Genomic DNA, 27,336 nt, shown 5'->3' on the forward strand with positions numbered 1-27,336 from the left:
TAGCTGCAGTTTCCTGTGTTCACCCAGTATTTTTTAATATGTTAGTTGCATCAGAACCCATTCATGTTTTCAAAACAAGCATAGGAGAACTGACTGTACTTAGTACCTAATCCAGATTTGTGATGTCAAGGCTTCCTGGTGCAAGTAATGTCTAAGCTGAGATGTAAAGGATACTAGTAACTAAGCAAATTTGCTTCAAGACAGGGACGTTTTAGTTGAATTATGTTAGGGCATTAACCATGTTAGTAACTGGGGAAGAGCATTTCTTACAGAAGAAGGCTAGCAAGTTCAAAGGCTCTGAGGTTAGAATAAGTTGGCAAGATCCAGAGACAGTGAAAAGTGTGCCTAGGATAGAGTAAGCAAGGGAGAAAATGTTACAAATGAAGTGAACAATAAGGCAGGGACTAGATCACGTAGGATTTAATGAGTCATGGTGAACACCTTAGATTTTAGTCCATGAGTGCTGGACAGAGGTTGAATGGGAGAATAATAAGATCCATCTGGCTGCTCTAAGAGAACAGATTAGAAGCAGGGTCCTCTAGTCAGGATATTTTAGGACTCGGCAGGGTAGAAAATTGGACCATGGTAGTAGCAGTTAAGGTAGTGGGAAGTAGTCAGATATTGGGTATATGTTACAGATAGATGTTTTAGGACTTGGTGTAGATTGGTTGGGGCTGTGAAAAATATGGATGACCTTAGGTGTTTTACCTGAGCAACTAGGTGGCTAGTATTGCTTTATTTACACAGGTTGAAGGGAGCGAGTGAGATTGAGTGAAAAATCAGAGGTACGATTTCAGACATTTAAGTTTGAGGTAACTGTTAGAGCTGTCGGGCTTTATGGTATGAGCAGTTGGATATGCAAATCTGTAGCCCTTGAGGGAGTTTAGGACTAGACATACAGACATACTAGAGAGATGAATGTGGATCTCATCAACATACAGGTGGCGTATTAAGCCACAAGACCAAAGGAGAATATGTGAGGCCGGGATTGGCATAGACGACTTTTTTTTTTTAAATAGGTTTGTTGAAGTATAAGTCCCATACCATGCAACCCATCTATTTAAGATGTACATTTTTTAGTATAGTTACAAGATTGTGCAGCCATCACCACAATCCAATTTTAGAACATTGTCTTCTCTTCCAAAATAAATCCATATCCATTACCACTCGATCTCAGTCTGTCCCTGAAATGCCTTTGCTTTAGCCCCACCCAACTGCTAACCTATCTCTGTAAGCTGTCCCATTTCATGTAAATGGAGTAATGTAAAATGTGGTCTTTCTTGACCGCTTCTGTTTCTCTTTGATACATAGTTAGGTATGTGCAAGTGGACTTGCTTCATTGTATGGTAATTTTACGTTTAACTTTTTGACGATCTGCCAGACTGTTTCCCAGTGTGTGCCGCAGTTTACATTTCTCCCAGCAGTACATGAGAGTTCCAGTTTCTCCATATTCTCACCAATACATGTTATCTATCTTTTTCATTATAGCCATTTTAAAGAGTGTCAAGTGATACCTCATTGAGGTTTTGATTTAATTTGCATTTCCTTAATAACAGGGTGCTGAACAATTTTTCATGAGCTTATTGGTCATTTGTATATTATGTGTAATATATTTTGTAATTTATATATGTGTGTGTACATGTCTATTCAAATGCTTTGCTTGATATTTAGTTGGGTTGTCTTTTTATTACTGAGTCATAAAGTTTCTTTTTTTATAATCTGGATACAAGTTTCTTATCAGATACATGATCTGCAAATATTTTCTCCCTGGCAAGCTTTTTTGGTAAAGGATCAGATTGTGGATTTTTTTAGCTTTGCAGGCTATATGGTCTCTCTCACAAGTACTCAATTCTGCTGTTGTAGCATGAGAGCAACTATCAATAATAGATAAATGAGTGAGCATGGGTGTGTTCCAATGAAATGTAATTTACCAGAACCAGGCAGCGGGTTGGACTTGGTGCGTGGGCCGTAGTTTGAGCGGCCCTGATATAGGGAAGTGAGCGTAGGCTGAATAGAGAAGAGGTCCAAGAGCCCTTGGGCTCTCCAGGAAGAAGTCAGAAACATGAGGGGAACCAGCAAATGAGATACACGAGGAAAAGCAGGTGAGTGTGAAGTTCTTGGAAGCCCAGTACAGAAAACGTTTCAAGGAGGAGGGGGTGATCATTGTGTCAAATGTTGCTAAGTCAAATTCATGGGAACTGATGATTGGATTTAGCATAATGACATTTGTGGGGGTGGGAGGTACTATCCAGAGTAGTTTTGACAGTCGGGAGGCAGAAGTTTGACTAGAATAGGTGAAAAAAATGGGAAGAGAGGGATTACAGTATTATAACACTTCTGATGCTGCCATGGGAAGGAGAGAAAAGGGTGGTTTTTGGAGAGTAAGAGGGGTCAAGAGGTTTTGTTGGTATTGTTTTAGGTGGGAAGAAATGACACGATGGGAGGAAATGATCTGAGAATAAATGCGGATAAAGAAGAAAAGAGACTGTAACCAAGTCTTGGGACAGTCCCAACATTTAGTGATCAGGAAAAGGAGAATGCACAGAGGAGCCTAAGTAGGAGCTGCCAGAGAACTGTGACAAACCCAAGGAAGGATGATTTGGATGCTAAAGGGTCTCAGGGAAGGAAAGGTCATTTAAAGAAGTCTTGGTCAGACTGAGAATGGAGCACTGAAGTAGCTGAGACAATGTATTATTGGCGACCTCAACAGTAATGGCTTTCGTTGACTGACAGTGAAACTTGATTATAATGGATTCCTGAGGGTGCGGGTGAAGAAGGAGATACACAGCAATTACAGATAATGCTTTGGTGGCATATTGGTGTCAAGTGGAACAGAGGGTCAGGCCAGAGAACCTAAAATTAATTAACTATATTTACTAGGTTATTCCAAGTTGATATGATGGTACGAATGTTGTAGTGGGGGTACGGGGGGAGTTTGACCCTAGAGAGGAGATCATCACAGGACAGAGTCCTTGAATGGAGCAGAGGAGATAGTAGCGCCCAACCAAAAGAACAGAATTATTCTATTCATTGTCGCAAGAGAGAAATCTGAGGTTTTGGTATCAATCAGGTAGGTGGACAGATGCAGTGGTTGGAGGATGAGGTAGGTCTCTAGTGACTGCTTTTGATTCTCAGTATGGAGATTGAAGTCATTCATCTGAGTGAGGCAGGAAAACAGGGAAATGGGAGAGTTAAAGAAAAAGGGAGAAGGAATAAAGTTGTCTCCTTGGAAGGTGGAAAATTGTGGGAGATGAAAAGGGTAGTTAAAGGAGCCAAGCAGTGCGGGTTTTGGATGTTGAGGTCTCTAAGAATCCTAACAGGTGTTGTGGCAGACTTGAAGCACTTCCTGACCTGCTTCTATCTTATTTCTTAACTATTTAACATGTCCAAAATAGAAACAGCTTTTCTTGTTCTTTTCTTGTAAATGCACTCCGTTCATGGAACTGAGCCTTCAAAAACACTTTACTTACCTACCCACTCATCTGACCAGCTAACTACACACCTTCATTTTGGGAGGCCTGGTGTGGGAGGAAGGGACACGCAGAATTTATTAGTGACATCTGTGGCTAAACGCCTGATTGTAATGAAATTGAAATATTTGTGTAAGTTGCCGTAAGAATAGAAAGAATTTTTTTCTTACTGTGCTATATTCGCTCAAATTCATGGAGCTGTATATTCCATAATGTGGAAGGTCTTTTAAAAACAATACCTGATAGTGATAATAATAGTTGTGTATGGAGCGTGTGGAAGATTCACATACTAACCACATCTTTTGGTTTGCTTATTTCACAGAATGAAATAGAAAGTGGAAGAATAATATTTTCAGAGCATCTTCCTTTAAGTAAGCTGCAACAAGGCATAAAATCTGGTACATACCTTCAGGGAACATTTAGAGCCAGCAGGGAAAATTACTTAGAAGCTACAGTATGGGTTCATGGAGATGATGAAGAAAATAAAGAGGCAAGTGTTGTGTACATAAATTCCATATGCAGTAAAATAGTTTTTGTTCATGATTTCTTTCATCAGTGTTTAAAATTTTGTATGAGAATTTAAATTTACCCTTCAAAGTGTATCAGCTTAAAGGCAGCTATGTGAGAGATCATAGATAATAGAATGAATCACTATTTTAGAAAACTTCTTATTGAAGAAAAGAACTTTTTATTTACCCATTTTTAAGAAAATGAAAATTTAATCAAAAGGTAGGCTGCGCCTGTTTTCTGAATGATGGCTAGTTATGTGACATGCTGTTTACATAACATAGAATTGCTCCAGAGGGCTTCACACACTTTAAAGCAAATAGTAATCATTTTTGGGTGCTCACTGTTTGCCAGGTAGTCTTTTAAATGCTTTGAATGCCGCATTTCATTTAATCTCACCTGTGCTTATGAAAGCAGGTACTCTGTTTTTCATGCTACCTGTCTGTACCCTGAGATTTAGATTAAGAAATTGTCCCAAGATCTTTTGGTACTAAAGTAAGAGTTATTTATGGTGGAGCCAGAACACAGCCCCTACTTTCTGACATGTATTCTCAACTTGATATTGAGAAATTGAGAGGACAGAGTAAAGGGACACTATAGAAGAGGAAAAAATATAAAAGAGAACTGGAGATACATAGAAACACTCAGGATATCTCTTCTGTTAGGCAGCCTTCCCATTCGTATATTGTCATTAAAAATATCTGGGCACATGTCATTTGCTGTTTTACACAGATAATCTTACAGGGACTTAAACATTTAAACCGAGCTGTTCATGAAGATATTGTGGCTGTAGAGCTTCTTCCGAAGAATCAGTGGGTGGCACCATCTTCTGTGGTTTTACATGATGAAGGGCAAAATGAAGATGATCTGGAAAAAGAAGAGGAGAGAGAACGCATTGTATGAAACCAAGCAGGTTTATCTTTTGTCTGTGTAGCTTTGTATAGTTCACTTATGTTTTAGCTTTGGAGAAAATGAAACAAGTTTCACTGCTTTCATATTTACTGATTAAGATTATAGTTCTGTGCGTTTAATACATTTTATACACATAGTTGATTATTTTCCCTGTTAAGTATTTAAATACTCTTCTTTTCAATTAATATCTTAGTTTGCTCAAATAAATGGGTTTAAATGCAAAACGACTGTAACTTGCTTATGAAACTTTAATTTTGCCATTCAGTTACATGATCTGTCTGAATTAGTGAGGTTTAAGTAAATACAAATTTGAAATTTTCTGAATTGCTTTTAAGTAATATTAAAATCCCATCATCATAATAGATGTACCTATAGGCCCTCACATAAAGGTCTTTTAATTCCTTCTCTGTTACCATATTTACTGTGAAGAGAATGCTTTCACTCATTTCTCATGATCTAAAGTCTACCTGATAGGACTCATTTATTTCTGTATTTTAGAATTATAAGAATAACACAAATGATTGAAATTCACATGTTAGTAGTTCTTTTTCTATGAATTATTTTCAGCGTTCTAGAGTTTTGCTGTTAACATCCTTGCAGAGTCGAGGCCATAGGAAAGCGTTGAAGTTGAAATACCGTAAAATCCCTCAGCTATTTCTAAAAAATACTTTTTATTTGGGTTTTTATTTTAGATAAGGAAGAACCTCTAAAGGTTTATCTCTTTGTAATGAATTAATAGTTGCCACGTAGTTATTTAGTGCAAACTGCTACTAAAATCCTAGTGTTAATTCCCAGACCTGTGTGTGTGTGTGTGTGTGTGTATGTCAGTAAATCCTCGTATTAAAACTGAAGAGTTGAGGGGTGCCTGGGTGGCTCAGGTGGTTATGCATCTGACTCTTGATCTCAGCTCAGGTCTTGATCTAAGGGTCGTAAGTTCAAGCCCCGCATTGGGCTCCATGCTGGGCATGGATCCTATAAATACGTGTGTGTGTGTGTGAGTGTGTGTGTGTGTGTGTGTGTGTGTGTGTGTGTGTGTCTATAAACTGAAGAGTTGAGTTCTAACATATTCAGTTATATTTATATTTTTTCTTTGTTTTTTGATTGTTTTTATAGTGCTTTATTATTATGGAACTATTTCCATGGTTTGGTTTGGCATGTTCTCAGAATTTTGAGGCATCAAGATTCTGTAGCTCTATGTCATAATTTACTGCCTGAAAGTATTAATATTCATATTCATATTCTGATTTTGAAGAGAAATTGTCTCATTATACCTGGAGGAAAATAACTTGAATATTTTTATTTTTAAATCTCAGCTTAAGACTGCTGTAAATGAAAAAATGTTAAAGCCTACAGGTAGAGTTGTAGGAATAATAAAAAGAAATTGGAGACCATATTGTGGCATGCTTTCCAAGTCTGATATTAAAGAGGTGAGTAAAGAGTATGTTAATGTAATTAAAAGTAATACCCATTAAAAGAACTTAGAAGCCTCCCCATGCCCCTATCCTCAAATTTGTGTGTCTGTATGTAAAATCTACTGTCCTGATTTTCTTTAGTCAAGAAGACATCTGTTTACCCCTGCTGATAAGAGAATCCCTAGAATTCGAATAGAAACCAGACAGGCTTCTACATTAGAAGGAAGGAGAATTATTGTTGCTATTGATGGTTGGCCCAGAAATTCCAGATATCCAAACGTAAGCTTGAATGATTTATTTTATCTTAGAATATTAAATTAAGAATTGGATATAAAATTGCTTCTTTTAAAGTAGAATCTGCTTTTGTAATAAAATTCATACTGGAATGTAGGAATATGCCGCAAAGTTACCTAACAAGTGGTATATCCTGTTTGAAAATTAATGTCATGAAATTGTAATGTAAATCATTTGATTGTTTTTACTCAAATTTCCTAACAAATAACTTTCGATAATGGTATTTGAAACCTTAGTAGATTCTAATAAATTTTGAAGCTATTGTATTCGAAGTACATTTTAAACTTTAAAGATCATTGGAAATAGACACTTTGCTATATAAAAATTGGGCCCTCAGGAAGTCTCCATCCTAAATCATTTGAGATTTATAGACTCATTTTTAAAAAGCATTGGAGGGTGAGGGGGCGCGCCTGGGTGGCTCAGTCGGTTAGTGACCGATTTCGGTTCAGGTCATGATCTTGCGGTCTGTGGGTTCAAGCCCCGCATCAGGCTCTCTGCTGGCAGCTCAGAGCCTGGAGCCTGCTTCATATTCTCTCTCTGTCTCTCTCTGTCTCTCTCTCTCTCTCTCTCTCTCTGCCCCTCCCCCGTTCATGCTCTCTCTCAAAAATAAACATTAAAAAAAATTTTTTTAAAAGCATTTGGGGACACCTGGGTGGCTCAGTTGGTTAAGCATCCGACTTCGGCTTCAGCTCAGGTCATGATCTCATGGTTTGTGAGTTTGAGCCCTGCATTGGGCTCTCTGCTGTCAGCACAGAGCCCACTTCAGATCCTCTGTTCCCCCCAAACCCCCCCGCTTCTCTGTCCCTTCCCCATTGTACACACATTCTCTCTTTCTCTCTCAAAAATGAACATTAAAAAAAATGAAAAAGTGTTGGGAACATTTAGAAATTCTAAGGTGATATATAAATGTTCCAAGAATTTAATATAATAATAAAACATAAATGACCAAACAAAAAGCTGTTAAATTCACCTTTTTAATAATACTTTTTGGCCTTAGGGACACTTTGTAAAAAACTTAGGTGAAGTTGGAGATAAAGAGACTGAAACAGAAGTTCTGTTGCTTGAGCATGACGTTCCCCATCAGCCTTTTTCCCAGGCTGTTCTTAGCTTTCTACCAAAGATGCCCTGGAGCATTACTGAAAAGGTAAGTTGAATAGAATGTAATGACTTTATAAATTACTCTGTCTGGGCTAATTTGTTTTCTGTATGTATTTTTAAATACATAGAAACCATAGTCCCCTACTCGCTTGCATTTAGTTAGATATAGAACTCTTAGGTATTAAAAAAATCATTTGTTTTATTCAAAGATAATGTTTTTCTGGGAAACCAACATTAGCTTATGTCAAATTGTTCAAAGGTGAAGAAACCATATGTTACAGATCATAATGTGTGGTTATTTTTAACAAACTTTCTTTTAACATGTATAGAGATTGTTGATTTTGTAAGAGCTGTTTGATTTGTACTATCAGAATAGTTTTTTATTTCTTAATAATGTGGCATCTTCTAGGACATGAAAAACCGAGAAGACCTAAGACATCTGTGTGTTTGTAGTGTGGACCCACCGGGATGTACTGATATAGATGATGCTCTGCATTGTAGAGAACTTGAAAATGGAAATTTGGAGGTATTCTTCTAGTGACGTTCTTATCCAAATACATAGTTCTGTTTTTGAGTTCATTTTCTTTTGACCCATTGTAGAATTTGTGAATTATTCATGCCTAGTCAGTTACAGCTGCAGTGACTAATGGGCATGTGTCAAAGTTGAAATGGTAAACGTGACTGTGCTTTGTCAGTTTTGCTCTATTTCTTTTCATTTGAATTCCATTAGTACATTTATCCAATTAAACCTGTAGACAACCTTTTATTTTTATCTTTTTAAGGTTGGTGTTCATATTGCAGATGTTAGCCATTTTATTAGGCCAGGAAATGCTTTGGATCAAGAGTCAGCCAGAAGGGGAACAACAGTGTATCTTTGTGAAAAGGTAAATGAGTTAAATTTAAAATGGAATTTTGACACATGCGTGTAACTTTTTCATCATCTGTTTTATTTTTTTATTTATATTTTTATGTTTATTTTTGAGAGAGAGTGAGTGGGGGAGGGTCAGAGAGAGAGAGCGAGACAGAGGATCTGAAGCAGGCTCTGTGCTGACAGCAGAGAGCCCGATGTGGAGCTCGAGCTCACAAACTATGAGATCATGACCTGAGCCAAAGTCAGATGCTAAACTGGCTCAGCCACCCAAGTGCCCTGTTTTATTTTTAATAATAAATCATCTGAGGTGTTTCCTGAGAAGGGTGTATCCAGCCTCAGTATTTAGTGAAATAGGATGAATAACTATTATGTGAGTTGTGCATTGTTAGTCTGTAAAAACTACAGGCACTTTTGAATTCTTAACAGTCTGGAATAATACGTGAATTAGCTAAAAGGCATACATAGAAAAAGGTGACTTTAAATCAGTGAAGATACTGCAATGTGTTTTGTTATTGAGTGGCCCAAATAACAAGGAGATTTAGTTAACATAAGTTGTTATGTAACATAGAACTTGTTAGCTGTGGGTAACTAAGGTATTTTCTGTTGCTTTTAAAGTTAAGTCATGAGTCTATTTTGTCATAATTTGCCAGTTCTTTTTAAAGTAATCTTCCATAACCTACAGAGAAAAATTGTGAAAATAGAAAAGAAAGTTAAGCTTAGTCTATTACGAATTCATTGTCAAGGTTCTTCCATGTGACTTTTTTTCATAAAAATTTTGTGGCACCATGAAACACCATGTAGTTTGAGTTGGGCATTGGAGGGGAAAGGTCCAGTCCTAGAGCTGTTAAGGCTCGTGTCTGTTACCTAGTACAAACTTGCTGTACAGAGCAGAGATTGCAAGCTCGGAGGACAGCTCGGTGGCCGTGGAGAGGACTTCTACTTACATCCACTGACATGAAGTCCAATTTCCTTTTATTGCTTCCCATTTGTAACAGTTGTGTGGAAATACTTTTTCTAGAGTTAGACTTATTTCATATTTTCTCAGTTTGATGCACAAAGACTTTTTCCCCCTTGTTAAATTAATGCAATTTGAGAATAAAACCTCAAATACATGTATGGCTATAGCTAAGTACTCTGCCACTCTTTTTATTTTCTGTTCCAGAGGATTGACATGGTTCCAGAGTTGCTTAGCTCTAACTTGTGTTCCTTAAGATGTAACGTTGACAGGTATTTATGCATGTTTTTTCATAAGAACATAATACTTACTACTTTGACTGATTCCCATTAACCAACACTGTCTACTTTCCCTGTAGGTTGGCATTTTCATGTATTTGGGAAATGAATCACAATGCTGAAATCTTAAAAGTGAGGTTTACCAAAAGTGCCATTAATTCAAAGGTTAGTTTCATGGTTAGTTTAACGTTTAAAATCTTGGGTACTTTTCACAGTATTCTAGATGGTTTTGGAAAAGTCGGGTTTTAACAAATTAAATTTTTCCCCCAGTGCTGCAGCAAAATCTAATTTTTTCCAGTTTTCTGCTTAGTTCTTGCTGCAGTTATTTTGTATTCAGAAACTTGCAAAGCCTGGATACTTGAGAAGACTAAATAGATGACTTTTTGCCTCAACTCAGGAACACTACCATTTGAAATGGTTCCAACTTATAACCCGTCAGTATTTTCAAAGTTGGCATGTACACCATCTTCTTTTACTCACATTTTTTCATAGAAATGATATTAGGAATTATGGTTGGATTTCAGCAGAACTAGCCTAAGAGCTCAGGTCAGACAAAAGGGAGCCAGGCTAACTTTCTCATCCTTCCCTTTATTGGCAATCTACCCAGATTCCCTTCTCTTCTCCCTTTGCCCTGAATCTTCACCTGAGGTTTGCCATCAGCTAGTTGCCTTCAGCAGTTCTGGATGAACTAGTGGTTGGAAAAGAAAGCAATGTTGGGCTGACAGCCACGTGTGAATGATTGAAGCCTTCCTCAGTTTGTATTTTTTAAAAGGATGAGTTTATTTTTCTCCCAGACTTGGTCAGTGTAACAAAATCGTATGAAAAATAAAATTTAGTGAATATACAACAGAAAACATTTTTAGAAGGGGAACTCCTAATTCCTAGTAGGTAAGTTGGCTCTCCCCAGAATCTGACCTGGCTGGTATCATCCGACTCTCTGATGCTATTCCTGATTTTTACTTGCGAAGGTGCTTTTATTTTTAGTTTTAGTTTTAAATAAGTTAAAAAAATGGTAGTTTTCCGTGAGATGTGAAATAGCAGAAGCACTATTTGTGTGTTCAGATTATAATTAGAACTTACTTGAAATCTTTTTTCCTACGATTTGTCTTATTTTTAGATACTTACTATGGGGTATTTCGTAGATTTTCTGTAAAACTTGTCTACATTATTATAGTTTCTTAATTATTTGCCATTGAGTAAGGAAGCAGTGATCATCTGGAAAGGATTTCACTTTACAGTCATTGTCCGAGAATAATATAACTTCCCTTTTTATTTTATTTAAGCATTACCTAAGTATTTATACGTTAACTGAACTATGAAAGTAATTAAAGTTTAAGCAATTTATTTACCAATGAATACTACTGTTTTGTTTTAACATGAGTTTGTTTATGTTGTGTGTTGCATCAGATACAAAATAATGAGCCAGAGGTTATAGGTGTGGAGTATAAATAGTATAGCTAGGAATCTAGGTTTAAGTATATAGTGGAAGTGTGAAAATACAGTGAACTGGTTTTTATAAGAGTTATAGTAACATCTGATTTCTTTTTTAGGCTTCTCTTACGTATGCTGAAGCTCAGATGAGGATTGATTCCACAGCCATGAATGATGATATTACCACTAGTCTCCGTGGACTAAATAAACTCGCTAAAATTTTGAAAAAAAGAAGAATTGAAAAAGGGTACATTTCAAAAATATTAAGAAGTATCTTAATTTAGGGGCGCCTGGGTGGTTCAGTCGGTTGAATATCCAACTTCGGCTCAGGTCATGATCTCACGGTTTATGGGTTCAAGCCCCACATTGGGCTTGATGCTGTCAGTGCAGAGCCTGTTTAGGATCCTCTGTTCTCCTCTCTCTCTGCCCCTCCCCGATCGTACTCTCTCTCAGTCAAAAAAAAAAAAAAAGTATCTTTATTCTGGTAATAAGATAACTTGTGAACTTTTTAAAGTGTTTTGTCACAGATAATTATGATTTATTTAATGAGCTGAATAGAAACTCTTAAGTAGAGACATTTCTTTTTATTTTGGCTACATTTTAGGTTTGCAACTTGCTTGATTCTGAACTGATGTTTGTTTAGTAGTTCTGTCTTTGTACTTTATTGTGCTAAAAACTGATATATGTGAGGGGCGCCTGGGTGGCTCAGTCGGTTAAGCTTCTGACTTTGGCTCTGGTCATGATCTCACAATTTGTGGGTTTGAGCCCCGCGTCAGGCTCTGTGCTGACAACTCAGAGCCTGGAGCCTGCTTCAGATTCTGTGTCTCACGCTCTCTGCCCCTCCCCCCTGTTCATGCTCTGTCTCTCTCTCAAAAATAAACATTAAAACAAAAGAAAGACCTGGTATATTTGAGCTAAAGATCTGGAAGAGATTCTAGAGAGGCAAGAGCTCCTTAAGACTATTCTGCAGATTGTTTCTAATTTTAGTTAGAAATGAGTTTCCATATTGAACATTGGTTTTCAGATGCTTAAATAAATGTGGATGAACTTATTGCACTTTAGAGTTTGAAGTGATTTTAGAGATTATTTAATCCAATACCTTCATTTTTTAAATGATTAAAAGTTACATAGAAGCAGTCTTCCCAAAGATTTGATAGCTAGTGGCAGGTATGTGTCTCTTAGCTGTTATATCATTGGATTTGCCTAACTGCAACAGTGTGCGATAAGTAGTATCCAAGTACCCAAACGTGTTGAGATAAAGTAGGTAAAAGAAATTTGATTTCTAAAAGACATCCTTGGGGCACCTGGGTGGCTTAGTCAGTTTAGCATCTGACTTCAGCTCAGGTCATGATCTTGCAGTTCGTGAGTTCGAGCTCTGCATCGGGCTCTGTGCAGACAGCTCCGAGCCTGGAGCCTGCTTCAGATTCTGTGTCTCCCTCTCTCTGCCCCTCACCTGCTCACACTGTGTATCTCTCTCTCTTTCACAAATAAACATTAAAAAAAATAACAAAAGACATCATCAACCATCAGAGTGAAGCAAGTACAGCTGGTTTCCAGATGTTGGTCTATGGGTAACCATGCCTAATGCCCATCAGGGTAGGGTTACAAGCGGCTACTAAAAGTGCTTTTGTTGGGGAGCACAAACTGTTCTGTGCTGTGTCATGAGATGTTTCTATTTAAATTAAAATCCATTACAACTAATGGAAATTAGGAATTTAGTTTCTGAGTCACAATAGCCACATTTCACTAGTCACTTATGGCTAGTGTCTACCATAATGGAGAATGTGAATAGAGAACATTTAAATCCCTACCGAAAGTTCCATTGGACAGTGTTGTTCTCTAGGTAGTTGCACTGAGCCATCCCTGTCTCTTCACACAGGTGAGTTTTCTGGGAATATTTCATATAATCCTAAATAGAAAACTTAAAACTGTGTGAGGATAATTTAGATGCAGTGAAACCCAAAGAAACTAAAAAGGACACCACACATTTTCCAGCAAGTGTTTGTTCATTGAAGGTTTTTAGTATGCCAGACATCAGAAGAGAGTGTGTAAAGATAACTTCTAGAAAGTTTTAGAGGCATTTGGGTGGCTCAGTCAGTTAAGCGTCTGACTTCAGCTCAGGTCATGATCTCACAGTTCGTGGGTTCGAGCCCCACATTGGGCTCTGTGCTGACAGAGCTTTGAGCCTGCTTCAGATACTGTGTCTCCCTCTATCTGCCCCTCCCCTTCTCATGCCCTGTCTCTTTCTGTCTCTCAACAATGAATAAATGTTTAAAATTTTTAAAAAGTTTGTTTTAAAAGCAAAATGAATAAAATGCAAATTGAAACTATATTCATTTTGGTGGTTTTAAAGTAAGGGAGAGAAATTTGCACTTGTAACATAGCTTCTCTTAATTAGGACAGAAAGATAATTTTTAATGTCAAAAACAGTCTACTTAATTTTGTAACTAGACAGTCATTTCCTGGTAAAAACAGATCATTGAATCTTCTCAGTCTTCGAAAGAATTGCTTTTTAGGCCAGATGTATTGAACACAGACTAAACGTAGTGTAGAATCTTGTTGTAAAGACTGCGTAGCAAGAAAGGAAAATTGGTCAAGATTCTCTCTCTAGTATTCCTTTGGTTGTTCTTCTAATAAAGCTGAAGAATTGAGGGAAAAGGTAAAGAATTAGCTTGCACCATCTCTTCTTTTTTCCTTTACGTTTCCCCCTTCTCCATGATTGTTTAGGGTTACCCAGCTTCATTAAAATTCTTTAAAAATATTTTTTTTAACATTTATTCATTTTTTTTTTTTTAATTTTTTTTTTTTTAACGTTTATTTATTTTTGGGACAGAAAGAGACAGAGCATGAATGGGGGAGGGTCACAGAGAGAGGGAGACACAGAATCTGAAACAGGCTCCAGGCTCTGAGCTGTCAGCACAGAGCCCGACGCGGGGCTCCAACTCACGGACCGCGAGATCATGACCTGAGCCGAAGTCGGCCACTTAACCGACTGAGCCACCCAGGCGCCCCTAACGTTTATTCATTTTTGAGAGACAGAGCATGAGCGGGGAAGGGACAGAGAGAGAGAGGGAGACACAGAATCTGAAGCAGGCTCCAGGCTCCGAGCTGTCAGCACAGAGCCTGACACGGGGCTCAAACTCATGAACTGCAAGATAATGACCTGAGCCAAAGTCGGACGCTCAACCAACTGAGCCACCCAGGTGCCCCTTCATTAAAATTCTTTAAGTTGGTTTGGAGCTGATGAAAATAGCATCAAGGTATGAAGAAACATAAGATTTTCCTTGTTGGAATTTACTTTTCACAGGAGAACTTGCTAACTCATTAAGTGAACCATGCACAGAAAGCACTTAACATAGGGTGTTGTCTGACATGTAGCATTCCAGATCAGTAGCTGTCAGTGTGTGTAGCATATCAGGGTAGTAGTTTATCAGTCCCCTCTATGTTGGCTCAGTGAACGTGGAGGTACTTTTGAACTGTGGGTCTTCTGATAGTACTCATCTACACATGGCAGCTTCTCTTTTGCCTCTCTCTGTCATCCCTTTCCCCAATACATTATTTTCAGTAGTAAATAAAACCCTACCTGTTATCTTCTTCATTTATAAAAGTGATTATAGACTCCTGTAGCTCAATAAAAGCCCATAGTTTGGGTACAGAACATATTTAGATTCTCAGAAGCACAAGGACTTTTATTGTGTTGCTATTGTCCTTTTTTTTTTTTTTTTTAAGTTTTTAAAAATGTTTATGTATTTTGAGAGAATGAGAGAAAATGTGCATGAGCAGGGGAGGGGTAGAGAGAGAGGGAGAGAGAGAATCCCAAGCATGTTTTGTGTTGTCAGCACAGAGCCTGACGTGTGGCTCAATCCCACAACCATGAGATCATGACCTGAGCTGAAATCAAGAGTCAAACACTTAACTGACTGATCCACCCAGGCGCCTCACTCTTGTTCTCTTTTTAAATACATTTTAGATCTGTAAGATACAAAGCTTTCTATAAAAATAGAACATAAAATTTAGCAGGTTGACCTTAAAGCCTTCAGAAGGAAAACTGTTAATGCTTTTGTTATAATCATTTTCTATTTTAAAAGCATCACTTCTGGAATTATGTCTGTTATTGGCTCACTTGACTAATTTACCTCTTTGATTTTTATTTAGGGCTTTGACACTTTCTTCTCCAGAAGTTCGATTCCACATGGACAGTGAAACTCATGATCCTATAGATCTGCAGACCAAGGAACTTAGGTATGTAACTTTTAATGGGCATTAGATAAGATTTTTATCTTATCTTAAATGTATATCTAGTATATATAATAACAAACAAAACATATTTATACCCAGAATACCTATTTCTAGTAGGGCTGTGATTTCTGTAGTTTTTTGACTTAACGATATATAGAGAAAAGTAAGTATCATTTTGCTTTTTAGTCTATCTTATGTAAAATTGAGAAGTATTATTATAATAGAAAAATTTTCAACTTGAATTGGTCTTGATTCAACTTGATAATAGAACTTGACTAGTAATAGTTGTGGTAAGTAAAAGATTGCCCTAGTAATCTAATATTTAATGTAGAAGAGAATAGTGGTCAAGATCACGTGCTTTGAAGCCAGACTACCTGTGTTTGGATCTCACTTTCTCCAATGGCTCCAGACAAGTTACGTAACATTTCTATACCTCTGTTTGTTGGTAAAATGGGATTGAATGGTACCTATCTCACAGGGTGTTAAGAATACTCATGTTATTGTTGTTACTGTTGTATTGATTTAGGAAGAAAGGCTATTTTTGGTTAAATCAGAGTTAGGCCTCTTTTCCATGCCTCTTACCAGGTAATTCTGACATGAAGTGTATACTTACACTTTTTTCTATTAGATAAACAAGGATTAAAAATGAGCATGCACTCAGGTTTCTTAGGACCAGAAATTTGAGTACATGCTCATTTTGTGCTTTATAAAATTATAAAATTAGAGCTACAATTTAAAAATACTTTTGGGTGAACTATTGGTCAAATATAAGTAATGAATATGAATAGTAAGCCTATTACTAAGAGGGTTTTTTTGAGGAAAATGTTGAATCTAACTTTGCCAAAGTAGAACATCGTCCATTTCTTCTTACCAAGAAGAAAAAAACAAATTTCTAACAGATTGTAGTTTTAAAGGTATGATTAGAGGCCTTCCTAATATTTAAAAAGTAAAAGGAATCTAGTCAAGAAGTTCTAGGATGTTGTTAAAAATGGAAACATGAATGAAAGATTAACATAATGCATGTTAGTGACTTGGGAGAAAGAAAACACAGTGTAAACAGAACACATAATTTACTAACCTAAGTTGTAAATAGACATGGACTAACGATATAGAGTGAGAGGACTAGGAAATTGGTTAAGAGTTTTGAAGTCAGATTATGTGGGCTTGGGTCTTGTTACTACTAACTCCGACTTTGAGCAAGAGAATAATGCTACACATCCTTAGTTTTGTCATCTGCAAAACAGGACTTATGTCTGTGTGTGTGTGTGTGTGTGTGTGTGTGTGTGTGTGTGTGTGTATGGATATAGATAGATATCTTACAACATAGTGCAATGTCTGGCCTGTAGTAAATACCCAGAATGGCTAATGTAAATATAATTTCTTCATTTTTGTGATTTATTGGTGAAAATTTTAATTTTTTAAGCCCAAATTGATCTGATCTAAATAGCTTTTAATTCTTCTTAGTAAACTTTTTAAATGCATTTATAGTTAAAAATCTATTCAGACTTAGTAAAAGAAGGTGAAATGTTCAGTACAGTTTAGATTTTATATATTACTAGAGTTAGTAAGCTTTATTCATTCATTTTAAAGTTTGTTTATTTTTGAGAGAGAGAAAATGAGAGCAGTGAAGGGACTGAGAGGGAGAGAGAGAACCGTAAGTAGACTCTGCACAAGCCCGATGCAGGGCTCCATCTCCGAACCCGTGATATCATGACCTGAGCCAAAATCAAGGGTCAGATGGTTCACTGACTGACCCACTCAGGTTCCCTGTAAAGCTTTTATTTTTTAAATGCAGTTTTAAAATTTCTCACGAGATTTACTCATGTAGTAGATGCATAGTAAGAGATTGTTAACACCACAGCTGAAAAATGAAAGTCAGAAGTTATTAAAAACAAGCATGTGCACACACTATGTTTACATAGGAAGTATGTCTATTGTCTCCCTGATAGAGAAGATAACCTGGGAATAAATGTGATATCCTTATTTAATGATTTTTCCGTTGGCAGAGAAACAAATTCCATGGTGGAAGAATTTATGTTACTTGCCAATATCTCTGTTGCAAAAAAAATTCACGAAGAATTTTCAGAACATGCCCTGCTTCGAAAACATCCTGCTCCTCCTCCATCAAATTATGAAATTCTTGTTAAGGCAGCTAAATCCAAGGTAAGGTCACATAGTTTGCAAAATCATCTGTATTTGTGTTGTGATCTATCTGTTGTACTATATTATCTGTATTTGCATCTACAGGAAAGTTGCGTTGTTTTTTGATAGAAAAATATGCCAGGAATATCTTTGATTTAAAAAAAAATTTTACCTAACTTGGGTGTAGTCGTCTCTTCCCACACTGAAATAATTTGCTTAATAAAATTCTTTAATGTCCTTAAAGAGCACCCTATGCTACAGCCGTAAGTTCCAGACTAAGTTATTTGCAATATTCTGAACATATGAAGCTCTTCCATATCTCTTTGCCTTTATACATGTTCTTTATGCCTGTGTTATTTCATGCCTCCTCTGAACTGCCTAACTTTAGAGACTTAGAAATAATTTTTTTCCTCTTCAACTCAGTTAAGCCCTCTTTATATCATGTCTCTAAGAAGTAAGTCCATTTACTGTATACATTAGGGAAATGGAAATATCTAGAAAGGGTTACTGTATCCTCCACCACATAGCTTTGGTTAGTGGACTTTCATTTAGGCATAATTACCTTTACCCTTGAGGGGACTACGGCTTACATTGGTTTTCTTTGGATCACTTATTCAAGTCCAACCTTTCCTGCCCAGAATAGAGCTGGAAGTAGTATTGGGCCTCAGGGTATTATTCTAACGGAATGGTGTTGGTTTCTGATTTTTCAAATCTTTCTGGTGGGCCTACTACTCCTATCATCTCCATAAGAATAGAATCGGCTTCTCTGCTGTAAGGCTTGCACTGTAAATTGGGGAATTTTCTCTTACTGTCTTATTTCTTCCTAAGATCTGGGTAGAGGAAGGAGGATTTAAGTATTTTTGCCTCCTCTCCCACAGTAGAACAAAGCAGTTACTTTGATGTATCAGCAGATTGGGCTTTAGTGACCAATAAAGTTTTAGTTTGCTTCTGGCCTTTACTTCTACTTTGAATGGAAGGAAAATAAATACCTGCAGGGGAAATCCAGACATGCTGACAAGGATCCAGATCTGCTTTGATTTTTTTTTTTTTTTTTCCTATTGCAACAAAGAATAGGCAAGCACCAATTGGACTTTGAGAAACGGAGCTACTGCTACCACCGTCCATTTCCCCTTTGAAACTTCTGCAGGAGGTTGATACTTAGTACCTTTAAATGCATTCAGAAAATTTTCAGCTTTGATGTTACACAAAATAATCATTACTTTTTATAAATTATTTGTAGTTCTCTTAGGTTAAGGAAAAAAGGTATAAATACCATCTGGTCAAGACCACCATATTTATTCGATATAATTTGTGTTTTGAAGACATGATGGTACTGATTTTAAAATGTTTAATATGATGCTCTTTCCCCTTCATTGCTCTTAGAATTTGGAAATTAAAACTGATACAGCCAAGTCCTTGGCTGACTCTTTGGACCGGGCTGATTCTCCTACCTTCCCGTATCTGAACACTCTCTTAAGGATATTAGCCACTCGCTGTATGATGCAGGCTGTGTACTTCTGCTCTGGAATGGATAATGATTTTCATCACTATGGCTTAGCATCCCCTATCTATACACATTTTACTTCACCCATTAGAAGGTACTTTTTTCTTATAAAATTATAGGAGATAGAGGATAGTTGATTTTCAATTGTGAAAAGAGGCTTTAATGCTAATATAGTGTGATTTTTTCTTTCTCCTTCATGTGTCTAGATATGCAGATATCATCGTTCATCGGTTGTTGGCTGTGGCTATTGGGGCTGACTGTACTTACCCAGAGTTGACAGACAAACACAAGCTTGCGGATTTATGTAAAAATCTTAATTTCAGGCACAAAATGGCTCAGTATGCCCAACGTGCATCAGTAGCTTTTCATACTCAGGTATTTGCCCTCTGTCAGTAATATTGGGGAGATGAGGTTTTGTTCACCTTTAATTTAATTTCAGAATGCTTTTTGTTAATTTCCAAAAAAAATACTTTAAGATAATCCTTAATAATGTTATATGTTATTTTACAGTTGTTCTTCAAAAGTAAAGGAATAGTAAGTGAAGAGGCCTATATTCTATTTGTAAGGAAGAATGCTATTGTGGTGTTAATTCCAAAGTATGGTTTAGAAGGTACAGTCTTTTTTGAAGAAAAGGACAAACCAAAGCCAAGGCTTATTTATGATGATGAGGTATAGTATTTCTAATGTTCTTGTTTTGTTTTTTTTCTGGAGGGGGCACTTTTTTTTATGGTACCTAGAAAGGATAAAATTATGTTTTGTACGCTACAGTTACTTGTGCCAACTAAGTTTGTTCTGTTCATAATTTCCCACCTCAGTATATCTTCTCACATACAAGTGTCCTTGATTTTACGTTGTGTAGTTTCCCCCTCCAAGGAAAACTTGAATTATGCTTTGCACTAGGCAGACAGATGCATTAATGGAATAAATGATTGCTTATAGCCTGGAGGAATTTTTTAAACCTCTTTCCAGCATCTCTTATCTGACACACTCCCTACTTCCCTAACCGTAATAGAACTACAAAACAGCAGACCTTGCCCACAGTACCTTTTCTTCTAGTAGACCAACAATTTGCTGATGAATGGGGTGAGAATCCTGAGATGAATGAATGTATACAGTGGGACCATTTTACTGAAAATGGGTAGTATGCACATAAATAGGCCATGTATATGTGAAGCTACTAGATTGGTGGTTTTTGTTATACTGAACACCTAGATGCTTATTAAATATGGAAGTAATTATTTAATGTAAACTTTTAAATCAATGTGAAAGATAAAGAACTAGAACAAACCTCAAGTGTATGAAAGCAGTTTAAAAAGCAGTAAAATGTGTTTTGTTTAGATTCCTTCACTTAAAATAGAGGATACAGTGTTCCATATTTTTGATAAAGTTAAAGTGAAAATCATGTTAGACTCATCTAATCTTCAGCATCAGAAAATCCGAATGTCCCTGGTAGAACCACAGGTAAGACCAAACTTAAACTGTCCGTGTTGTGATGGGATATAGCACATATTGTGTGAAAGACAGGAGTGTGGTCATAAGTTATTTCTGTTCAAGAATAGAGAATTGGGGAGCCTGGGTGGCTCAGTTGGTTGAGCCTCCAACTCTTGATATCAACTCAGGTCGTGAACTCATGGAGGTGGCATCGAGCCCTGCATAGGGCTCTGCACTGAGCATGGAGCCAGCTTGGGATTCTCTCTCTCCCTCTCTTTCTGCTTCTCTCACTCTCTCAAAAATAAATAAATGGTAAAAAAAATAAATAAAAAATAAGAGGATCTTGTAAATAGTGTAGAGGCCAGATATTTGCATAGCAAATCTATTTTCTGACTGATTTTCCTAAGCTGTAGGATCCCAGATATTGGGGATTCTTTGGAAAAGGTCCTCAGTATCAGATGCTGAGACATCTCTGAGATATCCTGCCTGGTCCCTTTTCACTTTAATTGGTTTTGAAATCTGAACTTTTGAAGATTAAGTATGTTTCCCCCTAAGATACTGGTTCTTAAGCTTGTTCTGTCCCAACACACTTAAGGCCTCTGATGCTGACTGTTACAGGGGCCTAGCTAGGGTAAACTGGAAGTGTTAAAGTTCAACCACACTTTACAAATGACAGTGACAGTGTCACTGACAGCTTGCCATCCAGAGACTGTCTACCTTTTACATTTTAAGCCACTATTTGTGTGTGAAATATGTATACTTTGTATGGAAAACCTTTACTTTCTTCTCCCTCTCTACCCCTACATCCTTTTAAATTTGAAATTGTCAGTGGGGAAGGGGAAGATGAGAATGAGATTTATTCTTATTTAATGCTTTTACTGACCTTTTTTCCCTGTTTACATTACTTTAGATCCCAGGAATAAGCATTCCGGTTGATACTCCAAACATGGACATTAATGAACCAGAGAGAAAGAAGAAGAGACGTGAGAAATAGCTACAGTCAACAAAAAAACTTCAAACACTGGTTTCCTTAAAACAAAAAAAAAAACAAAAAAAGAAACCTTGAGTGAACACTTTTAAACCTAAGAAGTGTGTGATACAGTTTGTTACTCTTAAGTACATTTTAATGGTTTTAAAAATTTGCATTTTTATTGAACTGTTTGTGGACTGTGTCTGTCCCATCATACTACTTCATTTCTGAATTGAACAGAACTATTTATGCATAAAAATTCAATTGAATATCCATCACGTAAATAGTGACAGGATAGCAACTTCAAGGATCTGTAAATATCATTTAAATAGAGCATTTGTCTGCTTGCTAAAGAACAGATTAATTTTAATAAGTAATTTGATTATTTAATATTGATAGAGAAAAACTATCATTTTCCTATGGAGGAGGATAGAACATTTGAGAAGTCAGGAACAATCTGTTCTTTCTAAATCTTGAAAGCTGTCCGTGTTTGGTGTGGCAGTTATTGGATTGCAAGACAATGAAGTCAAGATTTGTCAAGGAATTTAGTCCTTTGCCATCTTTAATTTACCTCATTTATTTTAAGTGTTCCCTTACTGTTGAAAGCTTCCGGTATTTTTATTAGTGGTCCTTAAACAGCTGTGAGTTTTTGGGAATTGGATGTTGTAGGAAGGCAAGAAGTAGGATATTTGGATCTGACTGGAAAAAGTTTTTTTAATACCAAGAAGTGTGATCACCATCCTTGACCTTAGCTCACACTTTCCCCTCCACCCCTCCAAGCAAGGCATTGGGACTCAGAGAATAGAGAGGGCACATTAAACATGTACATTATGTTTCTTATAAAAAGTAGGTCATTAATGGCTTTTAAACTGCATACATATCAGGTTCTGTAGGAAAGGGGGGATCGTGTTAAGGACATATTAAAGGGAACAATTGAAGTAAGTATTAGTTTGGTATGCCTTGTTAACCACAAAGATTAGTAATGATTATTTTTTAAGAATTATTTTGAGATATGGGGCGCCTGCCTGGGTGGCTCAGTCGGTTAACGGTCCGACTTCGGCTCAGGTCATGATCTCGCAGTTCTTGAGTTCAAGCCCCACATCAGGCTCTGTGATGACAGCTCAGAGCCTAGAGCCTGTTTCAGATTGTCTCTCTTTCTCTCTCAAAAATAAAGGTTAAAAAAAAAAAAAAAAAAGAATATTTTGAGATAGAGTTACCTTAAAAAAAAGATTTTACTTAGCTTATCCAATTTCTAAAGTACTTACAGTGTACCATGCTCATCACCACGTCAGGTAAACTATCTCTGCCTTGAAGTAGCTTGTGGTGCAATGCCAGAGAAAGGACTGGCAAATATATCAGCAGGCATACTCAGTGGGAATAATTACAATGTGTACAATTTGGGCACTCTAGTTTCCTGTTACTGAGGAAAACATCCCAACATGGAGGCAGAAATTGTCCCAGTTTAAAGAAAATAACTTGGGAGTGGTCTTGGGTCCAAGTAGTAAGTTAACACGCAAGAGCAGGTGCCAATAAGCCATTTTCTGTAAAGGTCCAGCCATGTTCGACGATGCTGGACAGTCTGTGTTACAACACGGTACTCAACTCTTCCATTGCAGTGCGAAAGCAGCTACAGACAGTATGTAGACAAGCCTGGCTGTGTTCAAACAAAACCTTGCATTTAAATATCACAAACTTCATGTGTCACAAAATATTACTCATTTGATTTCCACCGCCCCACCATTTAAAAATCCTTTGCCAACAGCCCGTAGTTTACTTGCAACAAAAGGAAATGGGGGCTTCTTGGTTAAACAAAGCAATGGCTAACCTTCTACTTTCCAAGTTTGTTTTCTTGTGTGTCATTTATGAGGAAGACCTAATTCAGGAATTAGTCCTTACTGGGTAGTTTAAGATGACCAGAAACCAAATTTTCACCCTAACACTTCATCTTTGGTAATCTAATATGCTTCTAGTGCCAGTTATTAGGCGAAGTAGCATACGTGGAATATTACACTTAAAAAGCCCTGTTAGGTAAAACCACTTTCCCCATTTAATAGATGAGAAGATGAAGGTTTTATGTCCCAGATCAAGTAGTAAGTGATGATGGATTTGAACCCAAGCTATAATCACTATCTTATTTCTTGTGCTATTAAGAAAACATAGCCAGGGAACCGAATTCCTCCTACTGCACAGTAGTTGTTAAATTTAAGTTTATATTGATTCTAAAGCCCATGTGCTTAAGGACTCAATTTCATAATAGAGTCGAACAGTGGACCTAGTGACTAACCACTCAATGGTTAGTGTGCTGGGGGAGAGGAATCAGGTACACAGGAAGAAATGGTCTTTTTGCAGGTTAGCAATAAATTTATAAGGTGCAAAAAAATAAAATGACACAATGATAGTATGTTTTTATTTCCTAGGGCTGCATATGAATTATTCCTCCATCTTTTGAATAAGATAACTTTGAAAAGGTGATTTGCAAATCTGCATATACATTCTCCAGAGGTAATGTGTCCAAAAAATTTATACATCCCTTCTACTCCCAGCGTGAACTTTAAGATTTTAAAAAATCAGTTTTGTGTCTGCCCAACCATAATTTTATAGGCCTAAAGTCATACAGGAACTGTGTCACCCAGTCCCCACTGATTTATTCCTCCCCAGCCAAATTTGAGCTGAAAACAATGTTCCAACCCTAGGGATGGAGACATATTCTGGGCATTCCCACATTTACCCCACTAATAATGTATGATTTTTTTTAAAAGTTTATTTGGAGAGAGAACACATGTGTATGTGTGCACGGTTGGGGCAGAGAGAGAGAGATTCCCAAGCAGGCTCTACTCTGTCAGCAGAGCCCAACATGGAGCTCGAATCCATGACCCTGAGATCATGACCTGAGCCAAAACCAAGAGTGGGAAGCCCAACCGACTGAGCCACCCAGGTGCCCCAATAATGTGTGATACTAAGATGCTATTTGGACCTTTCTAGTGTTTACGTTTTCAAAAGTAGTAACTGGAACAGCTATCACTGGAACTAAGAATTTCTGCACAGAAATTAACAAATCAAGAACAAAAAAGTCTGGAAGCCTTCATCTTTCTATTTTTTCAATTAAGTTTGCTTAATTGAAAAGAAAAGAAAGATCTATTTCTTTCACAAAGGTTATAAATGTAAATTCGTTTTATGTAAAACAGTACCCTCACAATTTTACATGATCTCACAACTACTGCCAAATTCAGTGCTGTTGGTAGGGTATACTAACTAATAAGCAGTTCACTGACCCTGATAGGGGCAAAGTCCTTACTCTCAAATTTATTGTTAAACACATCAATCAAGGTAAGTACAAAAATATTTATTAATAAAAAATACACTTGTACTTCAATGACTTGAAAGTTCCAGGAGTTTTTCTGTTGTTCCCATGTCACTAAATTAAGCCCTTGATTTTTCACATTAAGGGAGAAAGAAGAAAAGCTAAACCTGTTAGTTAAAGCAACTTTTTCCCAATCACGATCACATTATTGATCCTGTGCGTAAAAAATATGTGAGGAGCCATTCACTGATGGTCTTTGGTTCTGAGAAGTTATTCTATGGATTGCTGCCTTGGGAGGATTTGCTGTTCTCATTCAACACCTCTGTGTTATGCGGTCTTCCTGTGGGGGGAAAAAACAGAAAATACCTTATTTGCTGCTTGGATAGGACCATTCAAGCGTGCAACTATTATGTGAATATTTTTTAAAACTGGAATGAGGATTTCCTTATGAATACTAAAGGTACAAGTGAAGATAGGATTTTCTAGAAGTCCATATTCTGCAACAAAAAGAGTACTTTTCCTATATCCTAATGCTTGCTTACTTTTAAATGGGCAACTACAATCCCACCTCATGACAAAATGGACGAAAGAGAAATTAAGGTGGCCTCCACATTAAATCTTCATATTCACTGGAGAGTTGTGTTCAGTGTATTGTGTTCATTAATAAATTGGCATATAAAAATCAAAGATTCTCCCAATTAGTGCCTAAAATTAATGTTTATTCAAATATGTGCATATATATATATATATATATATATATATATATATATATATATATAGTATAACCATCCTATCTAGAAAGTTAAGTAAATGTCCTAATCAAAAGTATATCTCTGTACAAATACTTAGTAGGTAAGGTATGTGTTATTCCTGGTCTCCAAAGGCTCGTGGATTTTTAAGAAAAAAGCACTTAACCTTTGAGAGTTCTTATTTTGATGTGTAGTCTCGGTTTGAAACGTTAAAGGCAAAAACCTATCTTTCCCTTTAGTTTTAAGGAAAAGCGTTCAGGTGCCAATTCCAAAATAGGACTAGTTCTCCCTCTCCAACCTCTTAATCTCTCCCATAGCCAGAGTTATTTAGGAAAATGAAGTGTTTTGATTTAAAAAGCACGTTCTATGGTTAAATGAACTGAAAATAGGATGAGGCTTAAACATGATAATTAAAAAAATTTTAAGCAAAATGGGGTGGAAAAAATATTGAAAATGGTCATTTATTTTTGTTTCTATTTTTAAGTAATCTCTACACCTAATGTAGTGCTTGAACTCCCAACCCCACGATGAAGTCACATGCTCCACCAGCTGAGCCAGCCAGGCGCCCCTGAAAAAAATCACATTTAGTAAATACTTATAGCCTACAACCATACCAAGCTTTCTCTATTTTTTCCATACCTTTGTATTAAGAACTTGAGATTTATTCTCAACTTCCAAGGTTTGTGCATCACTATCTGCTCCAACTGTATCCATAATATTGCTTCCACAATTCTGTGTGTTATAGCCACTATCCATCTGATAGGGAAGAGAAGGAAAAATACCAAGGATAACTAATTCACTTATCCACAAAATCTGAGAAACTTATGTTTAAATAAGTAAAATTAAAAATATATAAAATGTATTTCTAAAATTATGTACATTGGGGTGCCTGGGTGGCTCAGTCGGTTAAGCGGTTGACTTTGGCTCAGGTCATGATCTCACAGTTTGTGAGTTTGAGTCCCGCATCAGGCTCTGTGCTGACAGCTCAGAACCTGGAGCCTGCTTCGGAGTCTATGTACCCCCCCCCCCCCCCAGCTTGTGCTCTCTCTCTCTCTCAAAAATAAACATTGATAAAATTATGTATATTTAAAATATATAGTTTATATAATTATATAAATATAAGTGAATCATTATATACTACCACTCACAACTGAACAAAACAATATTATTTATTCCTGATCATACTGAATGCAATCGAAAAGTAATATGCAAACATAAAATGTAGTTCTACATAGAACTGGTTGTTCTCCAAAGGAGTCATTGTACTATACCATTCCTTTTACTAAAATATATCTTGTAATTTCGTTTAGAATCCGTGAACAAGCCAGTATAAACTTGCTTTCCTGTTACCTTGTGATCACACTCAGTAGATAAAAGTGAGGATTACAATCAACTTCAAATTCCAATTTATTTACCAGGCTTGTCTTTGAATGGCTTGACTGTATCTCTAAGATTTACTAACAGGCATGCTATCTTTAAAAGTATTCAAAATAATTTATTTTTTAAAAGGTCATTTACATTATACTCACACCCACTGCTGACACACAAATCTTACTTCATAATAATACCACATATACAATGGCTCTAGGTGTTAGTTCAACTTTTCATTTCAATTAACTGTAGCATTCTAGGATGTACTGTTGGCAGCCCCAAATTAAACAAGGGATTCTGGCAAACTGCAGTTTAGGTACATGTATAATAAACATTTACTGAGTCCCTAGAAAAGTGCCAGGGCCTGTAAGGCAATCTGTATAATGCCATTCTTACTGTGT

The 27,336-nt window shown here is 36.7% G+C and overlaps 2 protein-coding genes across 5 annotated transcripts in view; one reads left to right on the plus strand and one right to left on the minus strand.

Moving 5' to 3' along the window:
- The window catches only part of DIS3 (DIS3 homolog, exosome endoribonuclease and 3'-5' exoribonuclease), a 28,186-nt gene extending 6,486 nt beyond the window's left edge, over positions 1-21,700 (plus strand). For all 3 annotated transcript variants that reach the window (XM_019437171.2, XM_019437168.2, XM_019437169.2), the window contains exons 5-21: positions 3,793-3,960; positions 4,710-4,874; positions 6,203-6,316; positions 6,443-6,580; positions 7,593-7,739; positions 8,103-8,219; positions 8,476-8,577; positions 9,727-9,791; positions 9,878-9,962; positions 11,348-11,475; positions 15,384-15,470; positions 17,474-17,630; positions 18,993-19,207; positions 19,320-19,488; positions 19,624-19,782; positions 20,452-20,574; positions 21,455-21,700. In XM_019437171.2, the coding sequence (XP_019292716.1) occupies positions 3,793-3,960; positions 4,710-4,874; positions 6,203-6,316; positions 6,443-6,580; positions 7,593-7,739; positions 8,103-8,219; positions 8,476-8,577; positions 9,727-9,791; positions 9,878-9,962; positions 11,348-11,475; positions 15,384-15,470; positions 17,474-17,630; positions 18,993-19,207; positions 19,320-19,488; positions 19,624-19,782; positions 20,452-20,574; positions 21,455-21,538 (2,223 nt within the window). In that variant the 3' untranslated portion in view covers positions 21,539-21,700. The remainder of the gene's footprint in view (positions 1-3,792; positions 3,961-4,709; positions 4,875-6,202; positions 6,317-6,442; positions 6,581-7,592; positions 7,740-8,102; positions 8,220-8,475; positions 8,578-9,726; positions 9,792-9,877; positions 9,963-11,347; positions 11,476-15,383; positions 15,471-17,473; positions 17,631-18,992; positions 19,208-19,319; positions 19,489-19,623; positions 19,783-20,451; positions 20,575-21,454) is intronic.
- A 3,136-nt stretch (positions 21,701-24,836) lies between these two features.
- Positions 24,837-27,336, minus strand: part of BORA (BORA aurora kinase A activator) — a 29,067-nt gene continuing 26,567 nt past the window's right edge. For both annotated transcript variants that reach the window (XM_053898806.1, XM_019437176.2), the window contains exons 11-12: positions 26,204-26,320; positions 24,837-25,155 (exon numbers count right to left, since the gene is read on the minus strand). In XM_053898806.1, the coding sequence (XP_053754781.1) occupies positions 25,129-25,155; positions 26,204-26,320 (144 nt within the window). In that variant the 3' untranslated portion in view covers positions 24,837-25,128. The remainder of the gene's footprint in view (positions 25,156-26,203; positions 26,321-27,336) is intronic.

Source organism: Panthera pardus, unplaced genomic scaffold, assembly GCF_024362965.1.
Source record: "Panthera pardus isolate Hobbes unplaced genomic scaffold, ASM2436296v1 HiC_scaffold_1, whole genome shotgun sequence".
In the NCBI taxonomy this organism is placed as follows: domain Eukaryota; kingdom Metazoa; phylum Chordata; class Mammalia; order Carnivora; family Felidae; genus Panthera; species Panthera pardus.